General features: G+C 41.8%; 1 protein-coding gene across 1 annotated transcript in view; it reads right to left on the bottom strand.

The window, feature by feature from the left end:
- Positions 1-426: 426 nt before the first annotated feature.
- Positions 427-20477, bottom strand: part of ADCY10 (adenylate cyclase 10) — a 79027-nt gene continuing 58976 nt past the window's right edge. Inside the window, exons 23-32 of the mRNA XM_043450092.1 lie at positions 20282-20389; positions 19588-19769; positions 14806-14962; positions 11470-11674; positions 11295-11391; positions 10636-10751; positions 9622-9739; positions 7183-7378; positions 1844-2032; positions 427-1073 (exon numbers count right to left, since the gene is read on the bottom strand). Coding sequence (XP_043306027.1) covers positions 912-1073; positions 1844-2032; positions 7183-7378; positions 9622-9739; positions 10636-10751; positions 11295-11391; positions 11470-11674; positions 14806-14962; positions 19588-19769; positions 20282-20389 — 1530 coding nt within the window. The 3' untranslated portion in view covers positions 427-911. The remainder of the gene's footprint in view (positions 1074-1843; positions 2033-7182; positions 7379-9621; positions 9740-10635; positions 10752-11294; positions 11392-11469; positions 11675-14805; positions 14963-19587; positions 19770-20281; positions 20390-20477) is intronic.

Below are 20477 nucleotides of genomic sequence, written 5' to 3'. Positions count from 1 at the left end.
CATGTGGCACACTGCTTTTGGAAATCACTATGAGAATTTGAGATGTCCATTAAAGTCAGACATGAAAAACCTCCTTCTAGGATCGAAAGGTGAATAGAGTCAACAAATCTCCCCCGGCAGCTGGGTTTGTGAAATGAACCAACAGGACGGAACAGCAGCAACGCAGGGAGCAGCTGGATCTCCACGTGCTCCAGGGGCAGCGTCAGAGCAGAGAGCCTGTGGCAATTGCTCTGTCTGCCAGGGAGAGACGGTGACCGCAGACGGCTTCTCCAGCATCTGGGAAATGAAGCTACATGCTATCACTCTGCTAAACACAGAAATATGTCAACTCTAAGCACGGAAAGACACCCACCTCAAAACTGCTCATATTTCAATTTGGAAAAGTTTATTTCCTCAGATACTGGATGCATGCAGTCAGAGGGGCTTTGGAGGCTGCAGTCAGGCACAACAAAGACGTTGTCTTTTCAAATTTTGACCTTACAGACCATGAAGAGAAGTCGCTATTTTTTAATCCTGGGCAACATACAAAAGACATAACAACTGGACATTTAAAAATAACCATTTTCAGTTTAATAGATTACATATAAGCCTATCCTATCTGTCACAAAATGTATCATTTTGTTACTAAAATTTTTCAATCTGATACAATTCTGCATGGGCTGAAAATAAACAAGATAAGCTAAAACAGCATTAAAGGCAAAGGGAATTTGTGCAAAGCTAGAAGAAAGGAAAGCATGACACTGCCAACCCTCTCTGACTCTCCAGACAAAGGAGAAACCAGAGGTCTGGTTCTGTGTCTCAACAGAAGGGAACATGCAGGAACCTGGAAGATGCTGCCTATATAGAAAGGTTAATAATGGATAATCACAAGAGAATGAGTCATTAAAATCTTTGTTCTCTTTCATGAAAGGTTAGAAAGGATTGTCCAGAATATTAACTTTCATCAGGAATTTGCTTTTCTGAATATCCTGCATATTTACCTTGCCTGATACAACTTTTTCCCATGATGGGAGATTCAAGAGTGTTTGAAGCCATTGGTCTTCTGTTAACTCGGAGTTTGAGTACCACCATTCCTGAGAGGAGAAAGAGAGAACACAGAATTCATCACTGCTCCTCAGCTTGTGTGGTCAAGAGTGGTCTAGTAACAGAAATGGTCAAATGTACCTGAGCTTCTAAAATGAACAGTGACTTTTGCTACCCAAACTAGGATAACTCTAACATACAGAGGAGAAAATTCATTTACTTATTTGACAAATGCTGAGTATAAGGCACTGTGTTGGAGACTAAATGATTTTTGTGTTCTGATTGTTCACATTCTCGAGGACAGGCAAGACATGCACATGAATACAGCATAAAGTGGAAAGTGGTGAGAGCTATGAGAAGGTGGTGGTGGTGGTTAGTCTCAGTTGTGTCTGACTCTTTGCGACCCCACGGACTACTGCCCGCCAGGTTCCTCTGTACAGGGGATTTTCTAGGCAAGAATACTGGGGTTGCCATTTCCTCTTGTAAGAGATCTCCTGACCCAGGGATCAAACCCATGTCTCTTGTGTTTCCTGAATTGGTAGGCAGATTCTTTACCAATGAGCCAACTGGGAAGCCCCATGAAAAGGTAGAGATCTTGCTAAAGGGGATTGGAAGGAGGGGAGGATCCCATGAGAACTCAAAGGGGGAGAGGAGGTGCAAATACCAAACCTATGGATATGTCATCCTTTTCAGTAAGAGTACAGAAAAGCCTCTGACGGCCTTCCACACCCAGTGAAATCCAAAGCAGGTAGTGGGCTTCTTGGGTTCCTTAACATCCCCTGTGAGCATCTTCCCCAGCTTGCTAGCTGATGCTACATACTTTGCTCATGTTCAGCCAGCACTTCTCCAGCACATTCCCTTGAGTTTCACAGAGCTGTAAAGCTGTGTTCAGGAAGAGGTCACAATTCTGCCCCTCTCCCATTAGTATACAGACATAGGCCATCAGATGGTAGAGCCTCGGGTAGAAGACAGGCCCAGTGGTGTTCTGAGCCACCAGATTCTCCAGGTTCTAAAGGAAAAAGCAACATAGTGGAATCAGAAAGGGATCCTTGACTGAAAGGATTTTTCCATCTCAGATGATTTGGGATCATTTCAACGGTATAAGCAATCAAGTAAAAAAGCACCGTACAGAAACATACATAGAACGTAGTGGAGATTAGATGATACAAGTCAAGTAGAGTGGCCCCAGTGGCCTACCCCAACCAAGAATGTGATATGGGTCTGCTCATTAACCCTTTTTGGCAACCATTCTTAAAAAATAAAACTGAGTCCCTCTGAAACTCAGTTCCCCTGCTGAGTTTATGATTAACTTCTTTACCCAAAAGTTTATTCTCTTTCTTGTCTTGCCCCATTCCCCTCAAGACTTTGACTTGAGGAGTATCGAAGAAAGCAGGAGGCTGAAACTGAGTGAACTCTGCAGGGCCCTCCCAGGTACAAAAGCCCTCCTATGTCCCCTGTTTCGTGTTTGTAGAAAAAGGCTTAAGTCTCCTAGCTCTTCCCTGAGTTCCAAAGGGCAGATTCAAGCAGTTACTAATTAGGGAAGTAGGGGAATATAGGAAAAAACCAGTCAAGAAACTATAGTTCAGTGGTAAAAACAGAGTCTGAGCTCTTCCCCAAGGAAAATACATGACAATCCAATACATATCTTTGAGTTCTTCTGCAGGAACTAAGACCTTCACCCAGCTACAGGATGCTGACTCCATGCTGACTGTAAAACAGACCCCAGACTGGTTAGAACCAGAAGTTTGATGATTAAGATTTGTGAAACACCACCCGGTTACCTCACCACCAGCCAATCAGAATAAAGTCATGTACACTGCAGCCCTCACTCCAAATGTTGCCTTTAAAAACCTTTCCTTGAAAGTCATTGGGGAGTTTGGGTTTTTTGAATATGAGCCACCCATTCTCATTGCTGGGCCTGACAATAAACGCTGTACTTTCCTTCACCACTACCTGGTGTCAGTAAATTGACTTTGCTATGTGGCCAGCAAGCAGACCCAAGTTCAGTTCAGTAACAATAGCAACATTTTCTTTTGCTTACCAAAGCAATATAATTTTTAAATTTTAGAGAATTATACCTCAACTGAAAAAAAAAATGTAAACACTGAAAAGGGGGGAAAGAAGGGGAAAAACAAACAGCACAGAATTAAAAAAAAAAAAAGAGATAGAAAAAAAAATCACTCATAACCCTAACACCTAAAAAAAATTATTTTGACATTTGTATATGCACTTTGACATTTGGATACACATGTTTATTTCTTTGCTGTGGACAGGGAATGTTGCCCACCATCCCAGTTCTACAAGAATCAAACCATTAGTCACTGCAGCCACCCACCAATGGTGTGCCTGAGAAAAACAGGAAGTGTCCTGTGCTTTGGATACTGGTCATAGATAGTTAAGATGCATATCTAAGGAATAATTTCAATGAATCCAAATCCTTGCATCTTCTATACATAGAAAAGTGTTAAAATCATTAACTTGTGATGTCGTTCTTTGTGATTAGCGGTAATCTTTTGATGTTTTTCCCAGGAAAAACTCCTATATATCCAGCCCCCTTCCTTACTTCCTCAGAGCAGTTACTCAAAAGCTATCTGTGAGGCTATCCTCCAAGCTACAGCTATAATCCTCAGAAAGAACCCTAAACAAAATCTAACTTGCAACGTCAGTTGGCACTATCTCACACACACACACACACACACACACTCATACTCACCACAACTGGTATCATACTAAACAGCAATTCAAAATATTTTTTTTCTCATTTAGCACAACATTATGAATCTTTTCCAATGACATGATTCTTTAACATCAGATCTCACAAATCCAAATGCTGACAGAGTCAAGTAAGAAACATAAATAAGAGGTAAGATAAGATAAGAAGCAAGGAGATTATGTCATACTGGAGAGAGTATGACCTAAATGCCACCCTTCATCAGTTCCAGCCGATAGCTGCCACTTAGAATTGGGGCTTAGAGTCACAAATTCAGATTTTTTAATGTGAAAATGTCTTAATGTTTAAATATACCATTTCTGACTAATATATATATATATACATATATATATATATATTTAAGTTGTGTCCATCGCTTTTGTGAACCCATGGACTGTAGCCTGCCAGGCTCCTCTTTCCGTTGGACTTCCCTGGCAAGAATGATGGAGTGGGTTGCCATTTCCTCATGCAGAGATAACCAGCATTTTGAAAGGCATATCACTTTTTTCCCCCCTAGTTTTTTAATACTATAAATCTGAGATCAACATCTTTATATATATAATTTTTGTTTACCATCTGATTATCTCCTTAGGGTCATTCTTAGGAGGAGAATTAAATGATGTGCATATTTTAAAGATATTTATGCATTTTGCCAGAATGCTATCTAGAAAGTTTATGAGAGTCCTTCAGAGTATTAATGTCTTTTCTGTTGTCTGCTAATTTGACCATCAACAAGACAATGTCTTATTCTTTTATTTCATTTACTTCAATATCATTGAAAGCAGAGGAACCAGAGATCAAATTGCCAACATCTGTTGGATCATAGAAAAAACAAGGGAATTCCAGAAAAGCATCTACTTCTGCTTCATTGACTAAAGCCTTTGATCATGTGGATCACAACAAACTGGAAAATTCTTCAAGAGATGGGGATACCAGACCACCTGACCTGCCTCCTGAGAAACCTGTATGCAGGTCAAGAAGCAACAGGTAGAACTGGACATGGAACAACAGACTGGTTCAAAATTTGGAAAGGAGTACATCAAGGCTGTATATTGTCACCTTGCTTATTTAATCTACATGCAGAGTACATCATGCGAAAGGCCAGGTTGGATGAATCACAAGCTGGAATCAAGATTGCTGTGAGAAATATCAATAACCTCAGATATGCAGATGACACCACCCTTATGGCAGAAAATGAAGAGGAACTAAAGAGCCTCTTGAGGAAGGTAAAAGAGGAGAGTGAAAAAGCTGGCTTAAAACTCAACATTCAAAGAACTAAGATCATGGCATCCGGTCCCATCACTTCATGGCAAATAGATGGGGAAAAAGTGAAAACAGTGCAGACTTTATTTTCTTGGGCTCCAAAATTACTGGGGACAGAGATTACAGGCTTGAAGTTAAAAGACACTTGCTCCTTGGAAGAAAAGCAATGACAAACCTAAACAGCATGTTAAAAAGCAGAGATATCACTTAGCAGTCAAAGGTCTGTAGAGTCAAAGCTAGGATTTTTCCAGTAGTCATGTACAGATGTGAGAGCTGGACCGTAAGAAGGCTGAGTGCCAAAGAACTGCTACTTTCAAACTGTGGTGTTGGAGAAGACTCTTGAGAGTCCCTTGGACTGCAAGGAGATCAAACCAATCAATCCTAAAAGAAATCAGTCCTGAATGTTCATTGGAAGGATCAATGCTGAAGCTGAAGCTTTACTTTGGCTACCTAATGGGAAGAGCTGACCCTTGGAAAAGACCCTGATGCTGGGAAAGACTAAAAGCAGGAGGGGAAGGGGACAACTGAGAATGAGACGGTTGGATGGCATCACCGATTCAGTGGACATGAGTTTGAGCAAAGTGCAGGAGATAGTGAAGGACAGGGAGGCCTGGCGTGCTGCAGTCCATGGGGTCACAGAGTCAGACACGACTGAATAACAACAACAACAAACTTCAATATCATAGAAATAGATTGAAACATAGAGTTTTCCTGACTAAACTGTTACATGTTTTCATCTATCAATTATTTATTCAAGAAATTAAACATCTCCTGTGTGTAATCAACCCTATGGGACATTCCCAGAGCAAACCATTCACACCACATCCTCTGCCTTCACTTGTTTGTAGAAAAGCTATATAGTCTGTTTCCCAGGCTTCCAGTGAGTCACAGAAGACCGGCTCCAGAATAAATGGCTGAATGGATATGACTGTGTAGTGATGAGTAGCAGTTAGGCCGGGAGAACTGACAACAATTTAAACAGTACATCAGCCATACGGCAGCCACAGACTCTTCAGTTCCTCCCTGAAGTAACTAGATAACAGGACCTGTTATACATTTCCTGAGTTGTTTTATAGACGCTAAAACTCCCACCAGATGGAAGAAGTTAACTACTTAACGACCACAAGATGTAGCCCCCAGACTACTGGAGCCTGAGGACTGATCATGTTAACCTCTGTGACATCGCTCCGCCTCCTCCCCATCAACCAGTCAGAGAACTGTGCTTGAGTCAATCACATACCCTGTGACTTCTGGGCTTCTTGCCTTTAGAAATGCTTCCTTGAAACCTATTGGGGAGTTCAGGTTTTTTGAGTTCTAGCGGCCCTGGACTCCTCATCTGGCACCTTACAGTAAAGGCTGCACCTTTCCTCACCATAACCCAGAATCACTAGATCGGCTTTACTGGACTTGAGAGAATGAACCCAAGTTTGGTTCAGTAACGTATGTAAAAGGTATTGCTCTATGTTCAGCGGGAAATACCAAGTTCGATTTTGTGTTCTTTTGGGCTCTTTTATTCTTTCTAGTCCCCACCTCTACAACTCCCTCGCAATCCTGGGCTTCCCACCTCCATCACCTTGAAATCGCAAACTCCTAAAGTACAAAGACAATGCTTCACTCATCTTTGCTGCAATCCCAATAGCAACTATCATGTTTTTAGCCTGTTTTGTCTTTGGGATGGGATTCCCAGGTGACTCAACGGTAAAGAATCTGCCTGCCAACACAGGAGATGCAAGAGATGCGGGTTTGATCCCTGGCTTGGGAAGATCCCCTGCAGGAGGGCATGGCAGTATTCTCCAGTATTCTTGCCTGGAGAATCCCATGGACAGAGGAGCCTGGCAGACAACAGTCCATGGGGTCACAAAGAGTCAGATGTGACTGATGTGACTGAGCACAAGCAGGAGCATGATTCATAAATATATCTTGTTTAGTAGTAAGTTTTAAAAAATGGAAATGCATGCACATACATAGAGAAAAATTTGGAAAGTGATTTCTCAATATGCATAAAGTGGTTATCTCTGAGTAGTAAGGTAAGTAAGGCAATTCATATTCTGGGATAGAATTACCTTCAAAAACTTACCCTACAAACAGGTATAACTTCTGCAATCAGAGAAAGTAATTATCACAGAAGATAGAGAAAAAGCCATTTAAGGTATGAATTACCCTGGAAACCAGAGAAGAGGCCTCACCTTGAGTAGGTCAACTCCACTGTCTTGAGCATTCTCTGATTGTTCTTCAATTTGCTTTTGAAGGTAGAGAACTTGTCCTTCCATGTACCTACTGATGCTTATGCAGTAAAGAGCTGTTGGGGTTCTTCTTGACACAAGATTTTTGGCTCTGTTGGAAAATACGTGAAAGCTGTTCCATTCCTGAAGTCTGGCATACCTATTTTACCACAGAAGAATAAGAAATATCCATATCACCCTTAGAATGGGCTGGTTTTCTGAAATGGTCTCTCTAGAGGCCAGAATGTGGGTCTCTGGAACCCTGCCACTGGCCTATTCAGGGGAAATTATCTGATATGGAGCAAGGACAGAATAGAACTTTTTTGATGATTTGAAATTAATAGAATTGGGGGGAATACTTGGATGATATTAGGTACCATTTAACTCTCAGACTCTAAAAAGTGAGGGAACTCCCTGGTGGTCCAGTGCTTAGGACTCTGTGCTTCCACTACTGAGGGCCCCAGTTCAATCCCTGGTCAGGGAACTAAGATCCTGCAAGCTACGCAGTGTGGCCAAGGGAAAAAAATTTAAAAAGTGAAACAGAGCAGGCTGATTCCAAAGAGAGAGAGCCTAGGCTAAAACTACTCAAAGTGTGGACCATAAAAAGGAATCATCAGCATCACCTGAGTGCTTTTTAGACATGTAAGCTCTCTGGTCCAATCTAGATCTACTGAATCAGACACTCTGAGGATGGGACCAGAAATCTGAGTTAATGGACTCTCCAGATGATTCCTATGCCCATAAAGTGGGAGTAGTATTGTCTTAAGCTAAACTTGTTGCAAGAACTCCTCAGGGAAGATAGAGTAGAATAAAAAATTAAGGTGAGTTTTGAATTTTAGATTCCTTGAACTTTAACTCACATGTGCAAATTAATTTGACTTTGAACTTCCATTTCTTCAGACTTTAGCTAGCAAAGCGTAAATTAAATTAAATTTTAAATCCAAATTTTTGGATTTTAATTTCTCCCAACGAATTTTATAATAAGAGGAGATTTCTGTTTGAATATGAAACTGCTGTAGTCTGTGGTAGCACTTTATAAAGGAATGTCTTTGCATTGTCATTTAACGTCATCATAAAATCTCTAAATATTGGACTACATGACTGCATATGTAATTTGAGATGGGAAGTGTGTGTGAAAGTCACTCAGTCATGTCTGACTCTTTACAACCCCATGGGCTGTAGCCTGCCAGGATCCTGTCCATGGACTTCTCCAGGCCAGAATACTGGAGTGGGTAGCCTTTCCCTTCTCCAGGGGATCTTCCCAAAGTAGGGATTGAACCCAGGTCTCCTGCATTGCAGGCAGATTCTTTACCTGCTGAGTCACAAGGGAAACCCAAGAGTACTGGAGAGGGTAAACTATCCCTTCTCCAGCAGATCTTCCCAACCCAGGAATTGAACTGGGATCTCCTGCATAGCGGGCAGATTCTTTACCAACTGAGCTATGAGGGAAGCCCACATGACTGCTTATGTAATTTGAGATGGGAAGTGGAATAGGGAATAACTTTCAAGTCTTGGGGATGGCTGTGGCAGTAATTTAGTTAATGTTCTGGAGCCTTACTATTAATCTACTTCTTTGAAGCTAAGGTCATAGTTGCAGGCTTACTGAGTTTAAAATGTATGGGTTAAAAGATGAAGCTTTAGCAGGTTAATGGCTTAATGGATTAATGGGGTAGGAGGCCTGCTTATTCCACCCTCCTGAAGCTTCCTTCCATGTGAGGGAGCTCCACTGGTGCAAAACTCTCCATTTCTTTCCCTGCCTCACTCACACCTCCAGCGGTAAGGGGTGACCTAGTTGGCTGGTGACTTTGGGACAGGAATTAGGCAGGTGTAGCTCTCTCTTTCATCTCGAGAGTCAGTGAGAGCCTGACTCACACAGACAGCATGGTACTACCTGCCTTAATGGGGTAGAGAAGGGGCAGAGTTTTCTAGGACTTCTTGCTGCTAATAGGGAAGTCTAATCCTGAGGTTCAATATCAAGAAGCTCACTTCTCTGCAGATATAAGCCATGTCCTCCAACATGGACTCTATCAACAGTGATTACGATTCTATCTTGGGGGTGGGGAGGGGGCAAGTGTGCTATATATTAGTCTCCCTCAAATCCCAACACTTCTCAGAAGCAGGTACTCTTTTCTTATCCATCTCTGTATTAACACAACATGCTTTGTATGAGATAAATGCTTTTTGCACTGAATACAATTTAAGCAGCATCACTGTTCTGGCCTTGGTTGAGGGGGACGGACTAGGTAATCCCCACGGTATCTTTCTGAGTAAATCTGCTCCGTCACCTTCAATCTGTCTTAAAAATTACTTTCCCTTTCTTTCTTTTTAGCAAATCTCATAGAACTCTTCCAGTCTTCAACATTTTCAAATTTGGGAATTTAGTGTTATGCAACACAGTGTTACCAGATAGCGATACATGAGTAAAGTCCCAGGAGCATTCCACTTTGGAATTTGAGGATTCTGTTATCTTCATTTTGGTGTATGAACTGCAAACACTCTTCAAAGGGTCTATAAACAAAGCCTTTAAAAGAAGAGAGACAGGAGGGCTTGGCAGGTAGATTGAGAGTGGAGGGGTATCATCATCTTTCTGGCCTAGTAACTCCCAGAATAGTTCCCACTGTGAAGAGAGGTCTCAGTCTCATTCCTTTGTTGAGTCCAAAGGGTCCCGTAGACAGCAACAACCAGGTGGCTGCACTGCCCGGTGTTTGCTGAGTTTCTGCTTTTGTGGAAGTTTATGCATATAACTTACAAGTACAGAGTGTCAGCCACGCGGAAGTGGGGTTTAAAACAACCTCCCTGCTTGCATCTGAGGAGTCAGCCTCAGTGCAGCCTGGGACTTCTCAGTCTTCCTATCCACACTTCCCTTTCTGGCAGCAATAGCTTCATCCCCTTTTGAAAATACAGGTGAGAAAGAGAATGCCCAGGTTGGCAGCTCTGGTTTAATATGCACACTGAGGCCTGCCTGCCTGGTATAAGCTGAAGATTATCAGAAAAGAACTAGTTTTCCAAATTACCAACAGCTACCAGTGAATGAAACCCTTAACATTAGCAGCCCTGTCCTTCACTTTAAAGCATGAAATCTCTAAGTATATCCTGTTAAAAATTAAATACCCTAGTGGAACGCACATAGTAAGACACCATCAGTCACGCTCACTATCACTGTGGGACAAATGATCTGACACATTAACCGGCAGCTTAAATTCTAAACTTTCTTTTTCTTGGTCCTTTATAATCCTTGCACTTTCTAGATGGCTCCTTAGCTCAAAACACCAGGCTCTCCCGTTCCCTTCCCTTCCCTGTATGTCTTTCTAGCCAGAAACCCAGAGGTCTCAATACCCCTGCCCTGACTGCTGCCACACCACACCAACACAAGTGCCATGGACCCCCAGTTCTCATAAATTCCAAGGTCATGCTCACCAGAATAAAGCATGACATCCAGGCAAATAAAATAGAAAAATGCCCTGCTGAAGATGTGCTCTTCTGCTACCGAAAGATCCCACAGCCACCCCAGAACCTGGATCAGCTGCTTGTATCTATGAAAAAAAAAAGGTGGTAGGATTAAAAAATGGTAGAGGGAAGGAAGTTCAGTCCTAGTCTCAGTTCTGCCCAGTAATGCAGAACCAAATACAATCCTGAAACAGACTTCAAACCTACTCCTAAATCCCAAATTGACTCTGTTCAATTGTTCTTTCACAGACCTCTCTATGAGGGTGGCCAGAGTCAGATCAACTTGTGCTGGGCCTCTGGTCTTGGCTGCTATTCTCTGGGCATTTGCCTCTCCTACGAGAGTGTTCCCTTTCTGCCCCCTGGCAGTGGTGGAGGCCTGATTCTCACACTGGGGGTGACTGTCTGGCCCTCTTCCCGTCGCTGGCCAGAGCAACCAGGGCAGAGATGGTGCCTGGGCATGAGTTCTGTGAGACAGCAGTGGCATCCACAGGGTGGTGATCATTGGTTACACCAGCTTTCGGTAAGCCCTACTCCCTTCCCCATCCTATGGCCAGGGTTAAGGAAATCCAGAACATTCCATAAGTATGTCTTTCTTTCTCTCATTTTGGCAAGTTCCTTGAGATAAATACCTGTTTTTCAAGAAGAGAGATTTACAAAGCCAGCAGAGGACCAGATAGTGTTTACTGGGATTCCGAAGCAATGACCACATCTTGTGGGCTCGAGAACCTGGGAACAAAACAATTCCAGTATAGTTCTGGCTATTACTTGTATTTGCATGCCCTTTCTTGACCAGCCAGCCCTTACCTAAGTCAATGGCCAAGTCCAGGTGACCCATCAGGAGCTTTATATAGCCAAGCCTATCGGCCACATAGGTCATGATTTCAACGCCCTCACGTTTCAGGGGGAGGTTGAAGATCTGCTTCATGGCCATGACCTCGTATTTGAACCACACGTCCTGGTAGCCAGCTAGATGTTGATATAGTGAATAGTCCAGGTAGGCCTTAATGATCTGAAATGGCAGCAGTGGGGGAAAGGAAGAGAGATGGGGCGAGACTTAGATGGAGCCCAAAGCAGAAAGACCAGGGTATCACCCAATACTGCCAGTAAACATGGATTCATTGAGCTTTGGAATGGAGCTGGACATTTGACCAAACATGGGCTTAGATACAGAAATTAAGCTGAGTTCCTGCAGTTTAATGCATGAGTTCATGCCTTAAACATTAACTATGTAAGACAAGCTCAATGGCCCCTTTTGCTCATAGAGAGTCCTTGACAAAATATAAGAACCTGAATTTTTGAGAAAAATAAAAGCAATAGCTTATATACGTGGATATATGACTGCATACCAGAAGGCCTGGAAGGATTTATCCCAAACTGTAAAAAGCAGTTTACCTATTTGTTGCAGTTGGAGGAAAGATTTGAGGAACTTTTTATTTTATGCATTTCTGTGATGTTTAATTTAGTGTTATAACAAGCATGTATTACTTTCATTATTTAACAAGAAAGAAAGGTTGATTTGGTTTTGTTTGCTTTCCAAAAAAAAAGTGAGGATTAGTTCTAAACTTGATTGGGAGATTTGTGAGAAGTTGGTTACTCTTTAAACAGCTCTTTAAAAATGATAAAGTTGCTCCAAGATAGAAATGTTTAGAGAAGGCTGAAGAGAAAACAGTCCCTGCTACAGACACAGTTTACTACTAAAAAGAAAAACACCAAAACCCCCACAAAGCTCAGAATACATATAAACTATTTTGAAACATACAAACAGAAGAAAGACAGAACCTCACATGGTAGAATGGTCTGGAGGCGTTTAGGGAATTCCTTTATTCATTGTTTAGAACGTGTTTCAAGATAATGCGGCCAGTAGGGAGGAAACCCGGGTAAGAGAAAGAAAATTGTTGGGCAAATGAAAAATCAGATCTATAATAAAGCCTAGTTCTTCTCAGATTTGGACCAAGAGAATTGAGGCCAACTGCTTCACTTTATGGGGAAAATATAAAGCTACAGGTTATGTGATTCGCTAGTAGTCACACCACAGATAGATGGAGAGTCCTAGAAACTTCTCTCTCGGTCTTTTTTTAAATAATTATTTTATTTTTTATTACTGTTTTTTGTCTTTATTAACATTTGGTTGCACTGGGTCTTCATTGCTGTGCGTGGACTTTCTCTAGCTGTGGTGAGCAGGGGCTACTGTGTGTTGCAGTGTACTGGCTTCTGTTGCCGGGGCGTCTCTTGTGGAGTCCAAGCTCTAGGAACACAGGTCCAATAGCTGTGGCCCATGGGCTTTTGGTGGCTGTGCGCCACGTGAACTCTTCCCAGACCAGGGAGTGGACCTGTGTCCCTTGCACTAGCAGGCAGATTCTTAACTACTGGACCACTGGGGAAGCCCTGGAAACTACTCTCCTGGTACCCATTCTGTTTCTTACTGTTATCCTACACAGAGCACCTCATCTGCTTTGAACACCCAGGGGAGATTTTCCCTCCTCTTCTGGCCTCAATCACAGCCATCTTGTTAATAGGCATCTTTTGATTCACTTTCCAATTTTGATTTATCCCTTTTATATCTTCCCTGCCCCTTACTCCACCACATGTTTAGGAGATAGCCCCAAGGATGAAGGAGAAGTAAAGCATTTCATTCAAAAAAATATTTGTTGAGTACCTACTACATGGCAGACACCATTCTAGGAACGCAGGGTGTGAAGAGATCAAAGCTAATTGCATAATATCAAGAAATTTGGGTCAGGAAAAATAGTGAAAGAATTTGAAATGGGCCAAAATAAAACAAAAAATCAAAATGTGTCCTATCCAGCTTACTTACCAAGGTAATCTCTGCTTTTCACTGCCTTTGGGCTACTTTACAATTCTGTATACTATAGAAAACTGGTAATGTAAATGATTCTTTTTCATAGAAATATAAATATTTGGTGGAATATAAGTGATTTTATTCTTGCTCTGTGACTTGACTAGTTTTGCATACATTCATAAGTTAAATTCTCCTGGGAACCAGTTGTAATATCTTACTAGTTCTCTCGCTAATTTTAATGAGCTCAATAAAATCTTTAATGTGTGCTCTTACATTTTTTTGTTTTGGCCATATTGTGCAGCTTATGGGATTTTAGTTTCTTGACCAAGGATTGAGCTGAGGCAGTGAGAGGTGTGAGCAGAGTCCTAACCTTTGGACGAGCAGGGAATAATTTTATCTTTTTAAAAAGAATTATCCTTTTACATTTTCTTTTTCACTTTCATCCTCTTATGTGTACAATGTGGTGTTTTCCAGGAGAGAATCAGGTGACATTACAAGGAAGTGTAGATGGAAGCAGATTGAGATTTTAGCCTGTCTTCTGTGAAATCAGACATTAAGGTATTTGCAAAAATGTAATACATGCCATTCTCACTAAATATTTTTGTTTGGGGAAATAGCATTTTTTCCAATGAAAATGTTAATTATATTTATATGTCATTAGTTAATTTTCTTAAAATTTTTTTTTTAGGTAGGATCCTGGTTCCTTGACCAGGGATGGTACCTGTGCCTCCTGCAGTGGAAGTATGGATTCTTAACCACCGGACTGCCAGGCAAGTCCCCCCAAAATATTTTTAAAGTACCTCAGTTTTTGTTTCATATATGGCAATATCAGTAGGTACAACCTATATAAATGTATGAACCCATATAAACATATATAAACCCATAGAAACATACAAACCCACATAAAAAGCTATTTATTGCATGCATGCTCAGTCACTTCCAACTCTTTATGACCCTGTGGACTGCAGTCCACCAGGCTCCTCTGTCCATGGGATCCTCCAGGCAAGAATACTGGAGTGGGTTATCATGCCCTTCTCCAGGGGATCTTTCTGACCCAGGGATTAAACCTATGTCTCCTGCATCCCCTGCATTGCAGGCATATTCTTTAACCACTGAGCCATCTGGGAAGACCATAAAAAGCTATTGGAGGTCCTCAATTATTAAAAGTGTAAGGGGATTCTGGGATCAGAATGTTTGACAACTGTGGGCCTCAGCAGAACAATTCATCCTGGAAGGCTTTTATTATACCTTCATGATTTTGAATTTTGATTGGATTTCATCAGGCTTTTCTCTCCAAATAAGATTCAGAAATATAAAAAGCAGCTATAAAAATACCCTACCTGGAAATCATCTTGAGTTTCCAGTGCAGTATTCACTTGCATCAGAGCTGCCAGGTGACAATAATACTTGTAGTGGAAAAAAAAATTTAAGCTATAGATTTGCCACAGCAAGGAGAAACAAGTGGTTTGCTGGTAAAGCTGTGCCAGCCTCTTCTTCCTATTAAAGAACACACACGGGACAAAAGAAAAAGGTATTATCACCAACATACTTGAGGGAAGCACAGGTGCAGAGTCCTCAGTACCAGCTTGGGGGTCTAAATAGACTTGAGTTTGAGGCCTGTTTCCCTTACATGTAAATTAAGTTTACATGTTGTGTCTGGCTCTTTGCGACCCCGTGGACTGTACTGTCCATGGAATTCTCCAGGCCCAAACACTGGAATGAGTAGCCTTTCCCTTCTCCAGGGGATCTTCCCAACCCAGGGATGGAACCCAGGTCTCCCGCACTGCAGGCAAATTCTTTACGAGCTGAGCCACAAGGGAAGCCCAAGAATACTGGCGTGGGTAGCCTATCCCTTCTCCAGCGGTTCTTCCCAACCCAGAGATCAAACCGGGGTCTCCTGCGTTGCCAGCAGATTCTTTACCAACTGAGCTATCAAGGAAGCCCTACATGTAAATTAACATGCACATTCATTGTTTTTCAGTTTCAGCAAGCAATATTTTTTATTGAGGTACAGTTGATTTACAAATGTTGTGTTAATATCTGCTGTATAGCAGTGATTCAATTACACACACACACACACATATATATATACATTATTTTTTTAATATTCTTTTCCACTGTGATATATCACAGAATATTGAATATAGTTCCTTGTGCTATACAGTAGGACCTTGTTGTACATGCACATTAGTTTTTATGAAGCCCATTTTCTCCATTGCACAGTGGAAACCATAATGCTTTGTGATGATTAGTTAAGATAATTTATTTATATGTAAGAGCACAGAGGTAAATCATTTTACTTACATCTATAAATTTAATTATAATTTATTTATATATAAGACCTGTCCCCTGTCAGGTCACTGCCATTTAAGTGAAATTATTTGAAAAGCACATTTATATAATTTTATCTCATTTGAGCCTGACAACAACCCCATAAGAAAGGAAGGAATAATTAACCCCATTTTATATAAGCAGAGAGTGAGACTCAGGTTAAGTAGTTAAGTAAAAGTAACAGAGCGAGCATGTAACAGTGCCAGGACTCCAGCCCTGGCCACCTCCAGCCCAGCCAGTCCAGTATGCCATTTCCTATGCACATTGCTGCCAGGCCCTAGGTCTCAGCTCAACAAACGAATGAGCACTTTAAACAAATCCATTCTGCTGTGGTCTGAATTCATCCCCCCAAGGTTGAATTCTAACTCTTAAAAGTGACAGGATTAGTAGTGGGGCCTTTAGGACACAATTAGGTTATGATTAGGTGGAACCTTCTTGAATGGGATTAGAGTTCTTATAAAAGTTCCTGGCCCCTTTCCACCAAGGGTGGATATGACAAGAAGTCTTAGGAGGGCCCTGGCCTAACTATGCTGACAGCAGGACCTCGGACTTCCAGCCTCCACACCTGTGAGCAATAATCTTCTGCTGTTAATAAGTTACCCAGCCTGTGGAATTTTGTCATAGCAGTCCAGACTAAAACACATTCTGACTATGGGATGGAATGTCGCAGGAGATGGTGAACTTCCTGTGCTGGAATTGTTCAAGGAAAGGATGACTGACCACCTTCCGGAATGTTTGGGGACTCAGTCTCAGCCTCCACAAATCATTTAATTGATAATGTAGCCCCCAATCTTTTCTGTTTGTGATAAAAATGGGATCCTAAACTGGCTACAATATTAGTAATTTAACAAAGCCAAGAAAACAAAATATAATTATAAATAACTATCAAAAAAAGAGATTTTAAATAAAGTTGAGAAGGAAGAAAAATATCATAGAGATTCTTTAAAAAAAAACAACAACAATATTTATTTATTTGGCTGTACAGGGTCTTTGACTGTGTGGATCACAATAAACTGTGGAAAATTCTGAAAGAGATGGGAATACCAGACCACCTGACCTGCCTCTTGAGAAACCTATATGCAGGTCAGGAAGCAACAGTTAGAGCTGAACATGGAACAACAGACTGGTTCCAAACAGGAAAACGAGTATGTCAAGCTGTATATGTCACCCTGCTTATTTAACTTATGCAGAGTACATCAGAGAAACTCTGGGCTGGAAGAAGCACAAGCTGGAATCAAGATTGCCAGGAGAAATATCAATAACCTCAGATATGCAGATGACACCACCCTTATGGCAGAAAGTGAAGAGGAACTAAAAAGCCTCTTGATGAAAGTGAGAGTGAAAAAGTTGGCTTAAAGCTCAACATTCAGAAAACTAAGATCATGGCATCCGGTCCCATCTCTTCATGGCAAATAGATGGGGAAACAGTGGAAACAGTGTCAGACTTCATTTTTTGTGGGGCTCCAAAATCACTGCAGATGGTGATTGCAGCCATGAAATTAAAAGATGTTTACTCCTTGGAAGGAAAGTTATGACCAACCTAGACAGCATATTAAAAGCAGAGACATTACTTTGCCAACAAAGGTCTGTCTAGTCAAGGCTATGGCTTTTCCAGTGGTCATGTATGGATGTGAGAGTTGGACTGTGAAGAAAGCTGAGTGCCGAAAAATTGATGCTTTTGAACTGTGGTGTTGGAGAAGACTCTTGAGAGTCCCTTGGACTGCAAGGAGATCCAACCAGTCCATCCTAAAGGAGATCAGTCCTGGGTGTTCATTGGAAGGACTGATGCTGAAGCTGAGACTCCAATACTTTGGCCACCTCATGCGAAAAGTTGACTCATTGGAAAAGACTCTGATGCTGGGAGGAATTGGGGGCTGGAGGAGAAGGGGACGACAGAGGATGAGATGGCTGGATGGTGTCACCGACTCGATGGACATGAGTTTGAGCAAGCTCCGGGAGTTGGTGATGGACAGGGAGGCCTGGCGTGCTGCAATTCATGGGGTTGCAAAGAGTCAGACACGACTGAATGACTGAACTGAACTAAACAGGGTCTTAGTTTAGTTGCAGCATGTGGGATCTAGTTCCCTGACCAGGGATCAAACCCAGGTCCCCCTGCATTGGGATACAGGTTCTTAGACACTGGATCAGCAGGGAAGTCCCTATCCTAGAGATTCGTAATGAAGAACTCCAGGTATTCTGTTTAGATACTGACAACATTCATTCTGTTGTGGAAATTAGTTTTTAAAGGTTCTAAGGAAACATGGAGAATGTAAAATCCCTTATAACAGGGAGTTCATGAAGCTATGGAAACTCTGACATTAAAGGCGTTTCTTTGTGTCCTTATTTTTGAGATGAGAACCTTTTGACTGGAGAGCGTTTTAAGCTCTGTAGTTTCTTCCTGATCATCAATTTTTCTCCTTCTCCTCTTGTGCAGGTACTTCTTATTCCTTTTACAAAATGTGGCTGTATAATAGGCTTATCGGATTTAGGGAATGAAAATATAGGATGCTGAGTTAAATCTGAATTTCAAAACAATTCTTTTAAAATGCATATGCCTTAAATATCTTGTGTGATATAATGTATACTAAAAAAAAATCATTCATTATTGATCTGAACTTCAAATTTAACTACGCATCCTTTATTTCATCTGACAGCTCTCTTGTGACCCAAACTTCAATTCTCTCTTATCTCACAGAGAGATCTCTGCTGAACCTCTCCCTGCCCCTCTCTCTCCTGGTGTCTTCTGAGGCAGCAGGCTTTAGATTCTCAGGAGCCCAACCCCAACCTGCAAAGGAGTTCAGATCCACCTCATTTCCAACCCTGTCCCCCTCCACCCTACCCCCAGTCAAGAGAACACTTTCAGGAAACTGGGGAAGGCAGCTTTTGGTGAGACTGCAAAAGGATTGCAGCCATTTGCTCATAGACATAGATATTTGTATCTCAGGCAGAACCTGTAGGAATATTGCTACTGGCCTCTCCTGAGGTGGAACAGATTATCTTGTCAGTTCTTCAGATCCCCAACTAGGTGACACCTCTTTTGGTATGAATTCCTAGGTAGGTAGAATATATTGCAAAAAGTTTGATGTGGAAAATTTTAAACATACACATAAAACAGAAAAATATGAGGTACATATACCCAGCATTCAGCTCCAACAACTGTCAGCATTATTATTGCATCTGTTCTTTTACTCACTGTTTCTCTCCCCTACACCACCTCATTATTCTTTGCAGTTCTTTTATAGATAAAATTTACATGTTGAAATGTACAGATCTCAATGGTATAATCTTGATCGATAGATAGCCTCTGTAACCCACAGATTTTTCTATCTATGGAGATACAAAAATGGGTGGGCCATTTTGTCTTTTAGCAGATGTCTTCAGGACCTGCCATTTTCCTCTAGGGCAGGGACAATACCCAGGGTTTTAGCACTGACTTGGAAGATGACTTTTGACTGAGGCTCTAGGAACAGGTGGTGCAGATTCCCTTGAAACATGGATGGCCAGGAGGTTAGTGGGTGAGATGAGTAGGGGAGGCACTGGAGTTCATCTTGCAAAGGGCTCCTCTGACTTTTTGTCACCTGAACTCCTTTTGGCAAAAGCTGCCTGTTAAGTTGTTCTGAGGCATCCCAGCCCTGGCCTGGGAGCCCCCCCACCTCTCCCTCACAGTGAGCCCCCGGGACCCCTCGCGCCTGTTAGAGGCCCACTCTTTGGGGACTGTTGGACTATGTGTAGGTCTCTCTCCTCTTGGGGAGTGAGATGAGACCCCTAGCTCTCTGCAGCTCTTTCCTTACCCTGGAGGTGAGCTCTCTTGGGCCTGCTGATTCTGATTCACATAATGAAAGTGTCTGTTTTTTTCAACCCGAGTCTGGAGAAACAAGGAGATTAAGTTGTAAGGAAATATTCTATTGAGGAGCTTCAGAGCCTTCCTCAGCATTTTTTTGGCAAGCACCATCTGGCCCATGTTGAAACAGACCTAGAAAGAGAAGAAAGGGGAAGAAAGGAAAGAAAAAAGCAATGATTCCAAGCTTGGTTTAAATGTTCCAAAAATATGTAATTTAGGAATCCTTTTTTTAAAAAAAGTAATTTAAAGCCCAGGAACAAAATCCCCCTGTGCTTGGCATAATCTGAAATGTTTCTTGGTTATATCTGTGGAAGGATGGTTGAATGACTAGGATTTTGCATCCTCATTGTTCATAATCTACCTCTGAGAAAATGTTTACTTATTCCTGTCCCTTTTTTTTTGGAGGTTGTTACAAAAAAAATATTTCATAAAGCTGTCACTAAGAGGCTAAGGAAGATCTTGCCACAGAAAGTGATGGTGAGGAGGTTTGAGTCCCAGGCCTTGGGGTCCTGGAGTCTTGGAAAAGATCTGTAGCAGAGGATGGGAGGAGGATGTAGAAAGTATAGGGATGACTTCTATTACTTCTTCTAGGTAAAGCCCCAGTGATAAATAACAGATTAATCACGTTTCTAATGATTTCTTACCTGACCTTTGAGGGTAAAAAAGGTAGCCCATTCAAAAGTCTTACTCCAAGATTTGTCCTTCTTGAGAATTTTCAGCAACCTCTCTCCCTCATTCAAATATAGATACGCCTGCAACCACACAAGGAATAGAAAGTGTTGAGTCAACAGGGACCAGGACCACAGAGGGGCCATTGCCCCAAACTCGACTGAAGGAAGA

Source organism: Cervus canadensis, chromosome 2 (genome assembly GCF_019320065.1).
Source record: "Cervus canadensis isolate Bull #8, Minnesota chromosome 2, ASM1932006v1, whole genome shotgun sequence".
NCBI classification, from domain to species: domain Eukaryota; kingdom Metazoa; phylum Chordata; class Mammalia; order Artiodactyla; family Cervidae; genus Cervus; species Cervus canadensis.
This window is presented reverse-complemented; position numbering and strand designations above follow the sequence as displayed.